The following is a 19,744-nucleotide window of genomic DNA, read 5'->3' as shown; positions in this document are numbered from 1 at the left end:
TCAGCAGACTGGTCGGGTCCCAGGGCTTGCTTTCCATCCAGTTGGGCCCTTTTCCTTTCTCCTGTCTTCCTCCACTAAACTGCTGCTACGTCCTCCAATTTGGAATCCGATATTTGGCTCCTCTACGGCAAAGAGGCGGTAGTTTTGAGGATCGGGATCACAGTGGGGCGGGCCCAAGGAGCATCACCGTTCACCTACTGGAACTTTTAAAAGGGAGGCAGACCGGGAGGTGGCGCGGCGGGACGCAAGAGGTCGCGTTCTTACGGTCTAAACTCAACACTAAGTTTCCTCCTGTGACCTCCGGGCTCGCGCCCCATCTGCACGCGAGACCGACGCCAGCACGTGAGGGGGGGCGGGCTCCGCTCTTCTGCCACAGGCCGGGGCGGGGCCTCTGGCGGCACCTGGGCGGCTGGAACTCCGCGTGGCCGAAGGGCTGCACCTGCCCGGGGCCGGCGGTCTCGGGATCTGGCTCTGCTGTGCCCCTAGCGTGCGGTGGGCCGGGGACGACCCTCGGAAGCAGGGCGCCCGAGTCTCCGGCGCGCCTCCCGGGTAGGCACGGGGGCGCCAGCGCCCGCGCGCTCTGGCCCGCACTGGGAGTTCGGGCCCGCCGCAGGCGCACGCGCGCAGGGAGGCGCCACGTGCTGGGGCCCAGAGCGCGGAGGCTGCTGCGCTCAGCGTGGGTGCGTGGCTGCGGCCCCACGTGGGGGCAGCCCCGCCTACCGCGCGGACGCCCCCTCCCCCCGCACACGTGCGGGCCTTTGCCCCCTCCCAGCTCCCAGCGCAGCAGCGCCAGCGTCCGGGATCCCGGCTCCGGCACCGCGAGGCGGCGCGCCGGCTGCCAGGGGCTGCTGAGGGGCGGGGCTGCCGCCCGCATTGTTCCTCCCCGAGTGGCGGGCCCTCCCCTTCCCCCAGCCCCGGGCGGGGCGCGGGGCCGCCGTAGCCGCGGAACGTGGGCTCGCGCCCCGCCTTTGTCTCCCGGGCGCGAGCAGCCGCAGCCCCGCGCCCGCCGCTTGCTGCCAGAGCCGCTTTGTGCCGCGGCGCGGGGGACCGGGGCGTGGAGCCGGCGGGCGCAGCCTCAGCATGGACGTGACCGTCTCGGAGCTCATGGAGCTCTTCCTGCAGAGCCCGCTGGTGACCTGGGTGAGTGCTCCCAACTAGCTCCTTGCCTTATTGTTGGTGCACCGGCGGTAGCCGTACGTTCTCTCTTCCCGGGGTACGGGGTAGCTTCCGGAACGCGAGGGACTCAGTAAGTGCTCCTGGCCAGGGTCGGGGTCTGAGCCCCGGGGTCCGGAGGCATTTCCAACTTGGGAGCCGTTGCGCCTGTTCCGACCGGGGTCTGAGCGGGTACACCTGTTCCCACTCGGGCGCTGGGCTGTGTCCCTGGAGTGGACAAGGTCTGAGTAGTCACTTGGGCCCCCCCATGACTTGATCACTCGAGTAAAGGACCCACTCTCCAAAAATATCCTCGTGTAGTTTCTGAATCCCTGAGGCCGGGTGGATGGCGGTGGGGATTGGGGGTTTCCGAGTGAGAACGTTTACAGGCTGGGGTCGGCGCAGTCCTTTCCAGTAGATTTGAGACGTGAGAAATTTATTGAAAACTCCCTTTTGGGTTGTTTTTTTTTTTTTTCTTCCCCCTCCGCCCTGGAACGCTGGAGAAAAGCGGGGAGGAAGTTTTCCTCCTCTCTGGCTTCTGTTGCCTGGCACGAGGAGCGGGTAGAGGCCCTAGAAAAGGGTGGGCTTGGTGCCTGCTGCAGGGTGAGTGGGTGTGGGTGACCCCCTTTTCCTACACCGTCCCTGCTCGCCTTTACCCGAGAGACCTTTAGACTGTGCGCTTGGGGGTGACTTTTCCTGTCTTTCTCTTTATGCCCCTTTCCCGGCAGGTTAAAACTTTTGGCTCATTTGGAAGCGGCAACCAGGACAACCTGACAATGTACATGGATTTAGCGGATGGCATCTTTTTGAACCAAATCATGTTGCAAATGTAAGTTATCTACAAGGAGAAAGGAAAAAATGATGCTTCAGAACGTTTAAGGTTGTAGAAATGGAACATGAAGTTGAAACAGGAGGGTTCTTTGCAGGCAGGGTCCCTGGTATTGCAGTATAGTATGAAGGTGACTTCTTTCCCTTGGGGATGTGGAGAATTCCAGGACAGCAGGTTGGCAGCTTGTTTGGTAAATTTGAAATTGAACGACTATCATCCTCTTGGTCTAGATAGCACAATTGACTTCAAACTCAGATACTTGAGGTTTGAACTCTGAAATAAAAAAACAAAACAAAACCCTTTTTGGGGGCAAGGAACTGTAACGGAGAGTCTGGTTACAGGAAGTGTCTAGGGTGGACCCAGAGCATCTGTGAGGGACTATAAAGTTCCACTGTAGGTTGGGATGCCTGTGTTTCTGAGCTTTCCGTTTCATCTTGTTTTCAGTTGCTCCGAAGCAAGTGCAATTGGTTAAGGCCCTTCCCCTGTATTGGATTTGAAGTCACTGTGTTAAGAGAGGCCCTGGGAGTCTCAGTGCTGTGGTACTGTTTGTCTTGAAGCACTCGCAGCTTAAACAGGGTCTTGGTGGAAGTTACACTTGTTAGCATGTATGTCTGACCACATCCTTTCCTGTTGCTGAATTCTGCAGAGCCTGTTTGATTGACAGCCTGCCACACGTAGGTGTTGGCTCTCCACTGCGTTCTGTTTTTAACCCAGAAAGTGCAGGGAACACATTGGAACTGAGTGTCAGCATGATTCACAAGCGCTGGAAGCAAAATAAAACATTCTAATGCTCTCTGTGGATCGGCCCCTTGTGCTCACCTACTCACCTGCAACTAAGCAAGTTGTCATACTTGAACATGAAGCCATTAGCTAATGAGAATCAGCTTTGCGGCCCACACAGGAGGAGCACTTAGCTTGGGCATATTCAGAAAGTGGTTTAAATAGATCTACCTAAAAAGGCCTGTTTTTTAAAATTCCCTGGCAACACTCCTTCTTTTAGTAAGTCATTGGGTGTCATGTTGTGTGAGAGACACTTCAGTTTGCCTGTTTCTTAATCTTACCAATCTTGTGTTTGGTTAGATTCTAAAAAGACAAATCTGTTGCCACTTTGGCAGCTCTTGTCTGAGAACATTGATGAAAACGAGTTTTCCTGGGGTTGTCAAGCGTCATATTTAAGTTCTGGCAACTCTACCCCTATTTTGGTGGACCCCGAAAGTTACTGGATTTCATTGGTTCGGTGACCAGTGTGTCCTTACCCAAGCCCAAGACTGTTTAATTAAAAACAGCAGTATCCTCAGCCTTTTCATTCAGTTTTTACACCCAGGCGGAGGGGAGAACAAAAGCCCTGGGACTGTTTCTCTTTCTTCCCTGACCTTTGGAATTCCTGAAGCGTTTACCACTTGCTTGTAAATCAGGAGAGCCTGTTGGACCATTCCTTTGAGAAATGCCAGCTCATCACTTGTTCACACTTGGCCCGTGGCTAAATTCAGTTTGAAGGGCTTCTCCACTTCCCTTGACAATTTTACATGGTCTCTCCTCTGTGATATGCGAAGATAATCATTCTAGAAACGGGAGCTGATAAGTCCTCGCAGCTCTTATGGCCTCAAGCAGTGTTTCTGGTGCCTTCTGGCCAGGGTCAGGAACAGAGGAAAGGACACCAGGAAGCTGTTTGGGTGGCTTTCTCAACAAGGAAATCAAGGAGTGAATGGCTTCAGCAGCACACCGTTTACAGAATGACCCCGTTCCAGGTGATAGCAATCAGAACGTTGTTTGCACCTGGAGGTGGGTGGGGATCGTCTGGAAAGGAGAAACAGGTGAACTTTTAGGGACGGTAATACTGATCTGTACATTGATCAGGACATTGATCATGAAATGAAGGACATTTCATTTTTCAGAACTCATCAAGCTGTAACTTACGATCTGTGCATTCGCTCTATGTAATTACCTCAATTGAAAAAAAAAAAAAAAAAGTGTTCCAGCCCTAGTGTTGACAGCCTAGGTATCCAGCCAGGGTTTGAACCCTAGGTCAGCTTACACTCGCCAAGTGAGGCTGGGCACACACAGCTCAACACTTCAGTTTGCTCATCTGTAGAATGGGAAGTAAATTGCCTCCTTTAAGCGATGGTTGTGAGGATTAAAAGGGATGATGTGTTAGCGATTAGCACAGTGCTTGCCACTTAACAGGTATTAGTATCAATTATATATGTGCCATCTTAATCCAGAACGGATTTGAGGTGCCCCTTAGGAGTTTTTCCAGTCTACCTTTCTCCTACGTTGTTAGTCTCCTAGATTACTGCGTAGCTCATAGCCTTGGTCCTCTCTCAGCAAGCGCTAGGGCACAGCTGGACGCTGGGACCCGAGTCCAAGCCCCATATTTGACACTGTCTGTAAGCCTTGGTGTTCACTTGTGCCAAATGGAGAAATGTCAGGCTAACTAGCAGGTAAGTGATAAGGCGATTCTGCCTTATCTCCTATGCTGATAGCTCCAACTGTGTGCTACTTGCCTATTTTGGTAAATTCTCCCCAAGTTGGTAGGACCTGGGAAAATTGTAGAGAGCAGTGTGCTCAGTGGGTTGCTGGAGCTCAGATAAGAGGCATGTTACCTAACACTTCAGAGCCATATGGATGCCGGCGGGGGTCACGTGGCTGCACCTAGGCTTTGTCTCCGGCAACTGAAGAAGGCCACGGTAGTAGTCTCTTGGCCCTGGCCTCATGGTGACATCAGTGCCTGGAAGCAGGAAAGCCCCGTGGGCTCAGCTTTCAGGGGAGGCCCAGGTCTAGGAGAATTCTTGAGTGAAAGGCATTGAGTGGCTTGGAACAAGATGCATGGGGCACCCTGCTGAATAGTGCCTCTGTAAATGCAGTCTTTCTGGGTGATCTGCTGGTACCCAAGGGAAAACAAGATTTCTGATTCACTTTGGACACGTTTCTCACTGTCTCGTAGCAAAAGTATTTAAGCACTTGTCTGCCTGATGTTTTCAGGGACCAAGTTCTCGTTCCCTTCTCTGCCACTTACTAGTTCAGCCACCTTGGGCAAATTACTTACATTCTCTAAGCCTCAACTTTGCTGTCAGTAATAAGGGGATTGTATTTTATAAACTTGGGAGGATTGAATAAGGTGATGTGTATGGAAAATGCCCAAGAAATGTCCATCATTGTTGGGAGTGAGGCCTGGGCCACGTTCGTGCGTGCACCCCTGTGCCTGCTCCAGTGTGCATCTGTACTTCTGAGAGCAGACACCTTCTGATTTGAGGCTGTGGCTGTTGAGTGCAGTTGGGAACTTGGGATTGGAACTGAGAGCCTGTGCCCTTGCAAGGCCTGTGGGAAGTCCAGCACTATTTGCTTTATTCAGACTCCCTTCTTTACCCCTGGTGCTCACTGCAAAATTCAGGATCTTTTTCAGGAGTTAGAAACCTCCTCAGGCCTAAGTTTCTAAAAGGCATTTGAAGGATAATTTTTTTTTCCCCTAGTGTGCTGGAAGAGGAGTTCTATTCCTAATCGGTATCTGTGAAAGCTGAGGATATAAGGGCAAATACTTGTTGTTGAATGAGTTTGTGTTGGCAGGAAAGTGTTGGCGCAAAAATTTTTACTTGTGAACTTAAGTGATTTCCTTTTTTGACTACAGAGTATGACATGGGGGCTTTGAGTCCTTAAAAATAACACCAAGGGGGCACCTCAGTCAGTTAAGCATCTGACTCTTTAGCTCAGGTCATGATCTCACGGTTTCTGGGTTTAAGCCCTGGGTCAGGCTCTGCATTGACAGTGCAGAGCCTGCTTGGGATTCTCTCTCTCCCTCTCTGTCTCTGTGCCTCACGCACTTGCTTGCTGTCTCTCAAGTTGAAAAAAAATATGTTTAATTACACCAAAAGTTTACATTCGTTGCAGGAGAATAAGAAATGGTGAGCAAAATAAAATTACCTATAATTTTACCACAAAGAGGTAGCAGTGCTAATCTGTGTCTTCTGAATGTCTATAGTAAATAGGTATATGTTCCTTAATGTATTTTTATGCAAACTTGGGCTCATGCTGTTGTTTTTTTAACATCCTTTTTTTTTTTTCACCTGTGATGTATTGTGGACATCTGTGTCAATACATTTCTTGACTCAGGTTTAAATTTTGGAAGCCTTTGGAATATAACCAAAGTTGGGGGCTGGCTTTCAAAAAGGAGGGGGGCAAGATTGCTATAAACCTAAATCATAACTCTCTTTAAAATTCTAGGGCAAGTTGATTTCCTTTTTCTAGTTAGAAGTTTTTATGAGAAGGAGGCCCTGGGGGCCCCCACACTTTGGACTTGGAACTCTCTGAGATGGGACACACTACCAGATGTTTGCACCCCCAGTGCCTCTCTCCTGCCCTCTGACATCTAGATATTGTGGAAAGAAGATCTTGTTGTTAATGATGGCTTTCAGGGATGTGCAGTTGGTGCAATGGTTATATGATGTGCTTTCTGGGATCTAGGACCAAGTACGGCCAGTGCGACCTGGCCTTCACAGAATGACAGTCTAGGGCTGGAAGGATCCTAGAGTCATTTTGCAGATGAGCACCCTGGGGCCCAGAGAACCTTGGCCAGTCCTGCACCCCGGACTGGAGTCTGTGTCTTCTGACCCATTTCCTGCAGCATAGAAAGGTGGAGGTTACTCAGTGCTGGGAGAGTGAGGATGAGCCTTACTTAACCCTAGTTGACTTTTGTTTCCAGTTGTTTCCTCATAACCTCTCTACCCTGAGAGCCTCAGAAGATGGGAGTACTAATGATCGTGATAATGAGTCTAATTACTCATATGGTAAGCATCGAATGAGGCTCTTTTGTAGTGTTGTTTCTCTTAGCTGAACTGGGAGAACAAAAGCCGAGATGGTCAGAGGCTTCCCTGCTGTTATCTGAAGGGCACCCAGGTCCCCACCGCCCCCCCATCCCTTGTGCGTGGTGCCTTTGCTCACGCAGTGAACGTGTATTCCACCACGCGTGCCGAGGCCCTCTGACTCAAAGCTGGGACCGCAGTAGCAAAACAGAAAAAGTCCTGCGTGTTCTCGAAGTTCAGTTTTAAGAAGTACTTTAGTCACATTATGAACTTGTTTCTCATCTCTTGAGATACCTAAGCAGAGGAGAAGTGAGCCTTTGAGATAAATTATTTGTAATGTTAGGTATACTTCTGTAGCTAACAATGCCTTTGCGGTTTACGTTCTGAATGCCGCCTCTATTCCTAAATTAATTTCCACTGAACTGTTAACCTTTGTTTTCTCAGTAATGAATGGCTCCAAGAGAAATCTAACGTGCAAATGGCTTGGCCAGGCTCCATTACCGTGTGGGGACAATAAGACATGTTGTCACATGACAGTTGAAAAGAGATTCCCTGGTTGACCCAAGGTACCCATGCGATTATTTTAGGAGATACAGGGTGTTCAAACAAAATCCATGGCTGACAACATGTAATGCGTAAAGGGGTTTGCGTACACATGAAACAGGGTAGGGGCTCGTGGTGTATATGTCAAATGTTTAACGGCTGAATTCCAAATAGCTCATGTTATTAAGAAAAAGATTATACTTCCAATGACATTTGAAAAGATTTCTATTTGTAAATTTTTTTTGGTCAGTTTTGTGTTAGTTGGCTTTGGGATGAGTCGAGTGGCATTGAGGTTGATTTCCTTAACTCTCCCCCCGCCCCCCCCCGACCCCCATTCCTGTGCTCCTGTCTCCTTGTGGGCCGATTACTGAGGAAGAGGCTGACTCTGCCTTCACACCACCCTGGGGAGGTTCAGCACCCTTATCACGGAGCCAGGATGACAGATGATGAAGCCCTGAAAACAGCCCTCATTTCAGTTAGCTCTCTTTGTGGAGGATGGGACAGGCACCTGGGAGGGAGGGCTTTGTTGTGGAAAGCATCTCGTGGTACCTGGGGAGGCGGAAGCTGAATTTCTTTTCCTGACTCTGTTCTCTTCACATAAGAAACATTTTTGAAAAATGTTCTGGACGTAGATGAGAGGAATGATAAATCACTTGATTCAGATTTCTAGTTTCATCGCAGCTGGACCTGACTTTTGCCTGAGATCGGAAAATAAATGACGCTTTGGGGGTTTCCCACATGAATTATTTATATCTCTGCTCTTAGCCTTTCTCATAGGGTGCGTGTATGTCATGCCCTGTCACAGACTCGGGTTTTTCGGGGGTAGAGTTGTGTCCCTGAAATGTCAATCACCGGCAGGACCAGCCTAGACCAATCTGGTTGATGGGGAGGGGGAGATGGAACTTTAATAATTTTGATTTATTGTCAGAAAACATCATTTTTTTCCTTTTCTTTCTTGGTATTTAGTATATTTTGGTCTGTTCAGACTTGAACATTTTGTTTTATTTTTTTTAAGTCTGTTTATTTTGAGAGACAGAGACAGCGTGGGGGGCGAGTAGAGAGAGGGAATCCCAAGCAGGCTCCCCACTGTCAATGCAGAGCCTGACACAGGGCTGGAACTCATGAAACCGTGAGATCATGACCTGAGCCAAAGCTGAGAGTTGGACACTTAACTGACTGAACCACCCAGGTGCCTCTTAACCTTTTTAATCTTGAAATCTTGGGATGGGTTATTGGTTTTTATACAGTATAACTTTTTGGGTCTGCAGTGGCATTTGGTGGTGGATTATGGGTGTTGCTAGCAGTAGGGATGGAAATAGCATTGACTCCAGTGGGGGGATGGGGAAGCAGGGAGGTGATGCCCGCCCCGCCCCCCCAAGGTCTGGGACTTGGCAGTAGCAGAATAAGGAGAAATAGCATTGACCCCGGGCCTGTGATTGGCTAGGTGCTGCGGGATGGGGAAGCAGGGAGGTGATGGGGCGCCCCCACCCAAGATCCGGGGATTGGCAGTAGCAGAATAAGGATTTGACTCAATCCACAGTCATAGCTGCATAGTAACCAAGGCTGGAAGGGAGGACGGGAGGTTCACTCTTGCCTGGGAATGGGGGTGTGTGGCAGATGATGTGATACACAGTTTCCATTCTCCTCTTCCTTCTCTAGTGACCCCAGACCAACAAATCAGCGCATCAACAAGCACGTTAACAACGACGTGAACCTCCGCATTCAGAACTTGACCATCTTGGTGAGAAACATTAAGACCTACTACCAGGTAAGGGCCAGGAACTCTGTCCCCCCAGGGTTCTGCTGTGCATCTGGCAGTCTCGTCACTCAGGCGGTTTCCCCACAGGAAGCTGAGAGGAAATGGTGTTCATGGTTAGGCATCTACTCGCTAACGCTTGGTGTGTTTTCACTTTTGTATTTTCTGGGGGTGTCATGAGAAGGGTCTGATGTTGGATTACTTTGTCTGGTGAACGTCCTTTGAGCTGTGTGCCCAGCATCGTGTATGGTGTGGTGGGGGTTCCCAGAGATGGCCCTCCATTCATAGCCGCAGCCTCAAGCATGCAGCTGAACGGAGACTGGCTCCTGGGGGGCGGGGCGGGGGCACCCTGACGTGGTGTCACTCACAGCTCAGAGAGCTTTTGTTCAGGAGCAACTGCAAGGGTTGGGGTGGGGGGGACCACAGAAGGGTTATGCTTGAGCCCCCAGCTTGCAGACAGGGATTCATGGTGAGGAGTGGCAGTTTGTTAGGGTCTCCCTGTATCTCACTGGCAGATAGGTGATGGGTTGGGCAAGGGGGCCTGCCGGGGAAGGCCTGTTAAAATCCCCATCCCAGCCTTGGGAAGGTCAGGTGAGAGTCTTTGATATTGATTGTAAGTGGATTTAAACTGTGTCTCAGAACCCTGGTTTTCCAACTTCATAGCAGTGAAACAAGAATTCTTCCCTCTGTGCATTTTTCCTGAAGCCCCAAGTGAAGCCCTAGTGACTCTGATTGACTTGACAGGTCCTAGTGGTCTCTACTCAGCTCCCCTCTCTCCCTCTAGGGATCTCTGTGGGTTCCCAGGACCCCAGGGAACACCATTTGAGAACGACTGCTCAAGAACAAATCTTTTCCAGAATTCATGCTGGGGCTTCCCTGATTGCTTGGGCAGACTCTGCCTCTGAGACCTGTTCCTAGCATCCACTTTCTGGACTGTAACTCCGTCTTGGTGCTGGGGTTCAGGGGCATCTTTCAGAGTGGAAAGATCCCTGCAGACATGAGGTAGGCTCCCTCTCTGTCCTGTGTGGTGCAGTGGTTGCTGGCTCTGAGGTGAGTTGAGGCCTCATGCAGGGCCAGCTCCTGCTGAGGGCTGTGGTGGCTGCAGGGGCCCTTCTTCTGACTCAGTACAAATTTGGGAGCAGATGGGAGAGGGAGGGAGTGGACTGTGTCCGGGGTTTTCCGCGATGATTGTTTCCACCCTCTCATTGAGATCGGGGTGTGTGAGAGAAGGCTTCGGTGCTAGGACACTTTCCCTGAGCAGCCAATTCCACAAGCCACCTGAGCTCATTCCATGGACCAGCACCTTGGACTCTCTGAGCAGCTTCTGGGAGACTTAGGTCCAGCCCTGCCCTATTAGTCCCAGGTAGATGCCAGCTGTGCTGAGGAGAGGGCCTGAGCCAGCTGGATCTGTGGGGTGAAGTGGGTTTGTTTCCTCATCTGAGGGGTGCCACACTCGGGGCCGGGCGTGCTGCAGGCAGGCAGGAAATACTCAGCGAGTGTTCCCCTGGAGACGGCCACAGGCAGGGGAAGTTGGGTAAAGGTGATTGGCCTGCCAGTGAACTTGAGTCTGGGCGTGGAAGGGGCTGTTCAGCATGTACTCAGGGCTTGATCCCTGTCTGCAGGTGCCTTCAATGGTGTGTGCTAAGTGCCTGGAGAAGTGGATGGTGCAGATAGTTGGGAGAGACAAGATCTCTAACCCATGCTGCAGGGTTGGAGAGGGGGAAGGCTTCTTGGAGGAGGGGGCACCTGAGTGGAGTCTTGGTAGGTGATTGAGTTTCCAAGTTTGGAAGGTCATGGGAAAGAGAAAGGGGAGGGGTGTAGAGGTAGAGGAAGACATGGAGGCACGAGACAGGTCTGTCCTCGATCTGTCAGGGTCCACATTTTCTGCAGCTGCTCAAATGAAGGTTTGTTTCACTAAGTTTTAGATGAATCAGAACTGGAGAGGATATGAACATAAGAGATCCCGAAATTCAGAACCGGTGTGCAAGGCTGGCCAGGGCTAACAGCCCTGTCGATAAGTTGACAGGTGTGTCTCAGGCCCGAGGCATGGCAGGGAGGTGGTACCCTCTCCCTGGTTGGTGGCAGTGATGAAGCTCTCAAGTGGAGGTGATGGCCATGCAGGGGCTGTTCTCTGCTCTTGCTGGTCCAGGAGGTCACATGCTGATGGTGAGCAGTGGCTCCTGACAGTCCAGCCGAAGGGAGTTTGACGCTTATTTGAGACAGTGTCCGTTTGGAGGCGGATTGCTGCTCTGTGTCAAGTTCCACAAGGTGAGAAACTGGGAGGAAAAGATGTCTAGTCCATGCTCAGGGCCCAGGAAGTCTCAGAGGTAGAAGGGAGGACCCTGCATCCTTGTTCTGCTTCTGCACTGTTAACCCTTCGAGGGCAATGCTGGTGTGCATTAGCAGCCCAGTCCAGAGTGAATATTTGCTGAAGGCACTTGCTCAAGGCCGCAGAGCCATTCGTGCCCCTCAGTCCTGCTTACGTGGAAAAGGCTAGCGGGCCATTTGCTCTCTGGGCTGGCACACGTTAGATGCGGGCAGTTGTGTATATTTTTTTTTCCTTCCGATTTATTGTAAAATTAAGCTCTAGTTCTGTAAGTAATATGTGCTCTTTGTAAACAACTTGGAAAATAAGTAGCAAGAAGAAAACAACACCCACAATCCCACCACCTAAAGACAATCCCTATTAACGTTTTTACTGTTTCCTTCCAGTGTTTGCATGAATAGTTTTTGTTTTACATGGTTGTGGTCGTGCCATATATACAATTGCATATCCTGCCTTTTTTCCTTCCACCTGACATTCAAGTGTAGACATAATTGGTTATTATTATAAAAGGTCACTCAAGAAAAGTTTCCAAGAGAAGTACTGCCCGAGTCCCTTTGCGAAAGTGGCCTGGCAGGTTGTGAGGGCTCAGGATGAAGCAAGACAAATGTCATTCCTTACTGTTACAAGGGTGGCCTAGAAGGGTGAGAGGCTGCCCCCAAGGGAGTGGGACTCCCACTTGGCTGTGGCTTTTCAGTGGACTTGAGACATTTGAGTCTTGCCTGTGGCTTTTCTGAGACATTGAGGTCACAGAATCCAGCCTTGAGTGTTGTTTGCCAAGCAGTGGTTCTGCCTTTGGCGGTCCCCTTCTTTTCAGAGGCACCATGGGACAGGGACAGTTAGAAAGGATGGGGACCTCTCTTGAATAGCGTGGGCTTCTGTCACAAGGAAACTCAAGTTTTGGCTCTGAAAGCCTTCGGAGACAACGATCCTTGACCTTTTGCTGGGGCAGAACATAGACGGTGGGTAAAAATAAGCATGGCTAGTCTCAGTCTGACCATTGGTGTGTCAGCCAGATCTCAGGCTGCCTTCTGACCTGCCGCTTGGACTTCTCTGCCGTTGGGGCCTAGATACTGCATTTTAGTAGTTCTCCAGCTGTTAGTCTTCCCATCCTTCCAGCAGGATTGGGAATCACTGGGCTTTTTTAAAGTGTGGTCCCCAGGCCAATGGCATTGACATGGCCTAGGAACTTAGTAGAAGTGGGGATCCTCAGGCCCTTCTGCAGACCTCCCCAGCCCCACAGTCTGTCTTAAGCCCTCCAGGTGATTCTGATGCACATTCTCGTGGGAACCAAGGGTTAGAGCGTTTCTAGTGATGTCCAGAAGAGGCATCTTCAGCCAGGTGTCCCCAGGTGACTCCTGTCCATCACGTACAGAGGCACATCTCATGTGTCCTGGGACAGTGAGGCAGAGAAGAGAGTGCCTGGTTTGGTCTCTGGCTTTTGCAGAAGAAAAGGCTGGCAGTCCAAGGTGGAGGTACCTGCTCCAGGATGAGTCTCCGCAGATAGGACATGTGCTGAGGCTTGGAGGAAAGGCAAGCTGAGACCAGAACTGCATGCTGCTTCTGGCCACCTGGCTGGCCAGCTTTGAGCCCGGCATCATGTGATGCTTGTTTCAATGCTCAACAACCAAGCCCTTCTTCACCTGAGTCTTTTTTAAGTTAAAGTTTGGATTTATAGAATGGTTCTTTTTTATATTCAGATTCTTGAGTGTTTATATTAAATGCATGTTCATTTGATAGTGGAGCCGGTAGGAAAATATGGCTAGTATAAGCAGAAATCCCTGGTGCAGCAGTGGCTGTGCGTTTGTTCTTTGGGGTTTGTGCGTGAGTGTCTCATTGCCATGACCTGCCCTGGATACCTGCACCCTTGTTCTGCCTCCTGACAGTCAGGGCCTACTTGTCATGTGAAGTTTCTGAGGCTTTTTTTTGGCTTTATGCTGCTGGGAAGCATTTCAAACAGAGGCTTGGATAAATTCACTGTGTGTTGATCTTTGTTGTCAGGTACACATATAGATTTCTGTCCTGAAATCGGGACCCTCAGGTGGATGTAGGGACCCACCTGCAGAACTTACCCTGAAATGAGAAATTTGCGGAGTTTCTTTGAGCTTCTCACCTTAACTGATCACGTGCCGGAATAGTCTGCGTTCCCTCTCTGGGCCGCCTGAGTTCTCATCTGTCAAGAAGTGGATGGGCCCTCATGGGCCTCAAATTCCACAGTCACGCAGTGGCCGGAGACATCTGACAGGTCACCTCAAGGAAGCTCTGTTTTATGAGTTCCTTGAACTTGGCTCTTCTGAGCTCTCGTCTCTCGCCATGGTCAGAAGACCAGAACCAACCCAGAATATTGTTCTTTATCTCAGAAGAAAAGCAGAGTAGAGAATCTGGGGTTGCCTTTTATCTTTTGTAGTCTCTTTCCTTTATTGCCTTGAAGAACAAAAGTAGTACAGATGGTCATAATGCACCCCTGTGTCTTCTGTTAAAAATAAATGTGAACGTGTGAGTACTGTTCATATCTGCTTTAGGTTCCCCCCCCCCCCATTTCTCTGATAGAAGTCCCTAGGATGCCTCTGGTGAATCCAGTTCTCCTTCCCTCCCTCCCTGGAGACGACCCCATTGTTAATTTGGTGGGCGGCCAGTTCATGGCTTTACACTCTTATGTGTATATATGTTTATGTGTACGTGTGCATATATGTTGTTTTTTGTGGTACCTTTAGATAAAACTTCATGTACCGTCTGTACCTTTTCCCCACTCAGCCAGGTTTTCCTATCTGTCTGTTTCCTGTAGTGGTTGTATTTGATAAGCATGGGCTGGCTAGTTAAAATTAGAAGTATCTCTAGAAGTGTGTTCCCTCAGTTGGAGAAAGGAAAGACTTTTATCAAAAGTAAGAATAGAAGGAAATGTACGTTTGATATCATTGGTGGGAACATAGTAAACTTCATAGGTCCCTCTCGAGAATTCATGTGGTCTGTAGCGTTTAGTGTTTAGTTCAAGCAAAGCCTCTTTAGGTGGGTGTGACCTGCTTTGATGGATAGGGACAGTGCTCAGGAGAGCTTACGGTCCACACAGGCCTTTTCTACAGTACCAGTACCGGCAGAATTTGCTTTGTGAAAAATACATTGTATCAGATTTGCGGGGGAGTACTTATCTTCTCCACTTTTGATTTTATAGAGGAGGGCTGTAAGGCTTCACGGGAGACGGAGGGGGGATATTCTTTCAAAAAATTTTTTTTTCTTTTTTTTTTTTTTTTTTACATTTATTTATTTTTGAGAGACAGAGCACAAGTGGAGGAGGGGAAGAGAGCGAAGGAGACACAGAATCCCAAGCAGGCTCCAGGCTCTGAGCTGTCAGCATAGAGCCCCATGCAGGGCCTGAACTCACGAACCGTGAGATCATGATCCGAGCCGAAGTCGGGCACTTAACTGACTGAGCCACCCAGGCGCTCTGGAGGGGGGGATGTTCTTGATTTTGTAGCTTATATTTACGTTTTGAAGATGTTAAAAGTAACATTTTTTATTATAAAAATTTCTGATCGCAGATGGGGAGAAATCAGGAAAAGTAAGTTCACTCATGATCATGCCACTTAGAGCTGCTGTGGTTAACGTTTTGGTGTTTATGCCTTCCATCTCTGCGTCTGTGTGTACATGGGTTTCACAGTGTGGGTTATATCCTCTATGCTGTTTGTAACCTTTCTTTTCGCTTACTGTGCAGTGAGCATTTTCCCACGTCACTAAATGTTCTTTCATTACATGAATTTTAATGTCTACATGGCACTTGATGGCTCCACCATTGTCGCTGGTACGGAGTCATTTCTGTCTCAGAATTATAAACAATACAACCATGAACATACTTGGTACTTGAGCCTTTCAACAAATGTTTTCATTTCCTTGGGATAAATTCCTGGTATGGAATTGCTGGGTCAGAGGGCATGAATACTTTGAGGACCCCGGTTGCTCACTGCCAGAATTGCCTTGTTTTTCTGGCCGGATTGCCCGTTGGCGCCCTTTGCGTATTAAGATGTGCAGTGTTTCATATCACTGCTGAATGAATAATGAAGATTTCTGTGTCTCTGCCGTGTGGATGAAGGTCTGAGATTTTTACAGTATGCCTAGGCACGTTTCCTTGTGTTGGAGTATTACTAGATGCTGGTCTGGAATCTCCAGCAGGACAGCCTTCCGGCAATTGTGGTGTGGTGACCGAATGTGGTCATGAGCTGTGCGGTGCAGCCCCAGGCCTGGGAGGCCTTCATTAGAGAGGCCTCTGTGTCCTGTCCCCAGTCAGGGGTAGGAGCTCTTTTTCTGTTAATGGGCTTGACCCGGGAGCTTGCCTACTTCCCTGTGACTATTCGCGGTCAGTTTAAAGTGCAAGAGGGAACCTTCCAGGCTGTGTTGGGAAGTGAGCCTGAGAGGGGCGGTGGTCTGCACGGACCCCTCCTTTCCTCTTTCCTTCATCTCACTTCCTGTCCCTCATTGTCTCTAGTGCAGTGATGAAATGTGGGCTGAGGAAGCCCTGGGGGCCCACAGGGGAGGGTGTCACTCGCCAGGGGTTGCCTGGTTCCTTTCTCTTTCTTGTTGTTAAAGCCTTTCTCCAGACCTGAGGTGCCCACCTCCAGTGGGCGGAAGAGAGGCCACAGGGCACAGGAGGGAGTTCCCCAGCCTGGGAAAGGGCAAAGCTCATGGGGAGCTTTCTGTAGGGCGTGACACTTGTCCTGAGTCTTGGAGGATTGGCAGGGAGCTAGGCTGGCTGAAAATGGGGTGCGTGGAAGGGGGTGTCCTGGGAGAGGAAAAGCACCTGCAAAGCTGTGGAGACATAAGACAGGCTGAGGACTGATTGAATCACTTCAAGGTGGCTACAGGTTGGGTGTCTTTGTGGGTGGTGATGGGGGGAGCCTGGAAAGATGAGGAGGTTTCAGGGAAGTGGATGCCATGCTAATGAATTTGAACTTCATCCTAAAGGACTTGGGAGTCTTTGGAGAGTTTTTAAAAGGGAAAGTTTAAAAAAGGCAATGCTGGCACCAGCATGAAGAACAGATAAGTGTCAGAGGGAGTGGGGAGTCAGGGCAGATCATGGGGGTCTGGACCAAGGCAGGGGCGAGGGGACGAATTCTGAGAGACTCCGTGGGGTGTTGCCCATATGGGGCTATGCATAGCAGCGTGCTTGGTGCCCCACCTGGAGCGAGCTTCTGAGGGGAGGGCAAAATGCATTACCAGACCCAGGACCACTGAGAGCTGCAGCAGATCTGACCCTCCCTCCCACCAGGGTCCTGGGGTTCAGGACCCGCCCGATGGGGTGGCCGTGACTCTGAGTCAGCTGGAGGGGGGCAGCTTCAGGGCCACTAGAATTCTGTTTTTCTACACTAAACAGAAGGTATTTACTCCTGACCTGTGACCCTTCCTGTCCTGCTGACCAGGGTGGGGCAGATGGGGCTGAAGCCCCAGGGTCATGTGCTTTGCAGTCCCAAATCTACCAAGAGGCAGGTTTTGTTTCCGCAAAATGGGAGACTAAGTGTCAGTTGAACTTGATTTATTTGTTTTTTTCTCTTTTTTGTTTTAGAAGAAATGCTGTCGAGGCATATGAAATAGCAAGCAGGAACTTCGAGACTTAGTTTTTACCCCCGTCAGAAGGCTACAAGAAGATAACCGTGCTTCCTATGAGCCAGGCCCTGGCATAGTGGGGAGGAAATTGCTGTCCCCATTTTACAGATTAGAGAAGGGAGGCTCAGCAAATAAGATCTGGAAACAGCCCCGGAGAGCTGCAGGGTTTCTTGGTCTTTGGTTGCTTGGTGAAATGCCTTTCTAAGAAGCCTTCTGTAGTCTGTTGTGTAGGGAGATAGCTTGCCGTAGGTAGAGAGTCTGTTTTATAAAGGTTGGCAGGGCCACCAGGAAGGATCTGCACTGACACCAGAGTGAGGTGGATCCTGAGCTCAGAAGCTTTGCGTGGTGGGCCAGGCTGGGAGCACTGCTTCCTGAGGCTCTCCCGTGTTGAAAACTAGATTTCACACCAGCCTGGAGCCCCAGAGGAAGGGACTGGATTGCTTCAGGCACCTTGTGAGGCCAGCAGTTCCGGGGTTGGGCGGTGGGTGGGATGGAGGGAACAGCTGGCCTCAGACTTCATCCTGCACCCCCAGAGCAGCAGGAAGCAGAGAATCGGGGTTAATTGCAGAGGGTGGGGAGGGGTGAAAGGTGGGTCTGATGTAATTAGTGGAGCTGGAATTTGGCCAGGCCATGGAGGCTGAAGGCGAGGAGGGGAGAGAGAGAGAGAGACACACACAAAGACAGAGGAGGCGGGGGAGTATGTGTATAGACACCATCCTTTCTGGTCTGTGTGGGCTCCCCCTCCTGGCCTTGAGTCCAGACCTTGAACTGTTGGGGCTTTGCCTCCTGTCCCTGAGCTGCCACACCTTCCCTCCCAGGTGCTGAGGGTGCCACCCAAGGCCCCTTGGGCTGCCAGCTGGCTTTGGGCTGTTCACAGCACGGAGCCCAAAAACCTGGTACAGGATTGGCCCAAGGGACCCACTCAAACCTCTGCTTCTGCGAATCCGAACTTTGTCCTGGCTCCTCTCCTTCTTCTGAACGGCCCTTCTTTCCTGAATCCTGTTTCTGATACATGTTCTCTCGCCATGAATTTCCTTCTCCACTTTTAGCTCAAGTTTTCTCATAGCCAGTGGCCATTCGTTTAAGAAGGGTCTTTTTGTGAGCCCTTCTCCGAAGGTCTGGGCACAGAACGGAGCCGGGGGTGGAAGCTTGGCTGGGGGCGGGGGGCGGGGGGGGGTCACCCCACCACCGGGCAGGTGGTCTGAATTTGTGCTTCCAGCAGAATATTGGCTAAGCCAGGCCGCGAAGCTCTCCGATGCCGAGGATGGGCCATGCTGCTTGTAGGTGGAGCGAGTTGGCGTCCTTTTCAGTTAGCTCTTGTTGCTCACACATTCAGAGCGGAGCCGGGAGTGTTGAGGATCCAGCACTGCCGGGTGAATGAAGGTGGTAGAAACAACTTTCGTAGTGCACTAGGCACCAGAGACGTAGGAAGCGGTTAGAGGCACCGATGCCCTTTGTGACGAAAAGGAGGGAAGTGGATTTCTCAAGGTTTGGGAAAAAAAGAAGGGTCTCTCCCTTGCCTTGGGTTTTGGTGTTTGGTGCCGAGATCAGCATGTGGGATGTTACAACTCCTTTGTCAGGAGGAGTCCCTGAAGAACTTGCCCGGGCAGGCTTCGCCCCTCCGTAAAGCCGCCCGCGTGGCTCACGTCCAGGGCTAATGGCAGTTTTCCTTATTCAGCCTTTCTTTCTGGAAAGGCAGAGTTTTTCTCCTACTTGGCCACAGATTCGGGGCCTTGGTCCTTAATCTTAAGATAGAATTGCAGTCGTTTTTCTGGTATTGAGGAGGAAGACCAAGGAGGATGAGGAAGTGCTCTTAAATCAGTGGGTTCAGCAAGGTTGATGGAGGTGTTGAAGAGGCCCCCAGTTCTGAGTTTGTTGGTGGTATGTTGACGGAAGGTGGAGGTTTTGGAAGGGCTGTGCCAGCTACACCCTGCAAGGTTTCCATTGGCTTGGGATTTAGGTTTCTCAAGAGGTTAAAGGGGGGAGGGAGGTGTTTGAAGTATAGGGCCATGCTTTGACCCTATACTGACCCTATATCCTATACTGATGGGGCACAGCGCAGCTTCGGCGGGGTCGGGGGGAGCCTCCCATTGCTTCTGTCCACCTAGAAAAGGAGGCAAAACTGGAAAGAACAAGCCCTTCACTCAGGGTCTCAGAATTGCAATTCAGGGAGCACCAAACATGACCAAGTAACCAGAGAGTGGGGTTACTGTGTGGGGAAAGTAAGGGGTTTTTATGAGAAAGAAGAAAAGGGGGTGATTACATGATGCCGATAGGGAAAAGGAGAGAAAAAGCCTGCTAACGTAGGCCTGACAGGTTGAGCTGCTTCTGATGACTTATCTCATTGATTATTTTATTGAAGCTACCAAACACAACCGTCCCTGATGTGTATTAATTAATTTTACTGTCCTCATATGATACAACTGCCAGTTGCTCTGTTGAAAGTTTATGAGCAACTGCTAGTAAAACTATTGCCACTTCTGGCCCAGTTCAAGAGTTCGTATCAGCTGGAAAGGAAAATGGAGCTTGAAAGCAGGGTGTCCAGAAACGTCGTACGGTGGCACACTTCCGTTGGCTGGGAGGGGGTAGTCGGGTTTGCTTTCTCAGCTGGGGGCAGGATGTTAGCCACTGGCCCGTGGAATGGATGAGTGAGCTCTGTGGGGTGAAGGCCAGGAAGGTGAAGCCAGAGGGGGAAGAACCAGATGGAAGCTGGGGGGCGGGGGCAGAAGTAAGGGCAGACTCCACTGCTTTGT

At 50.4% G+C, this 19,744-nt stretch overlaps 1 protein-coding gene across 1 annotated transcript in view; it reads left to right on the top strand.

The window, feature by feature from the left end:
• Positions 1–407: 407 nt before the first annotated feature.
• CCDC88C (coiled-coil domain containing 88C) overlaps positions 408–19,744 on the top strand; it is a 129,530-nt gene continuing 110,193 nt past the window's right edge. The window contains exons 1-3 of the mRNA XM_047861614.1: positions 408–1,140; positions 1,881–1,981; positions 8,980–9,088. Coding sequence (XP_047717570.1) covers positions 1,081–1,140; positions 1,881–1,981; positions 8,980–9,088 — 270 coding nt within the window. The 5' untranslated portion in view covers positions 408–1,080. The remainder of the gene's footprint in view (positions 1,141–1,880; positions 1,982–8,979; positions 9,089–19,744) is intronic.

This window comes from Prionailurus viverrinus, chromosome B3 (genome assembly GCF_022837055.1).
Source record: "Prionailurus viverrinus isolate Anna chromosome B3, UM_Priviv_1.0, whole genome shotgun sequence".
NCBI classification, from domain to species: Eukaryota; Metazoa; Chordata; class Mammalia; order Carnivora; family Felidae; genus Prionailurus; species Prionailurus viverrinus.
This window is presented reverse-complemented; position numbering and strand designations above follow the sequence as displayed.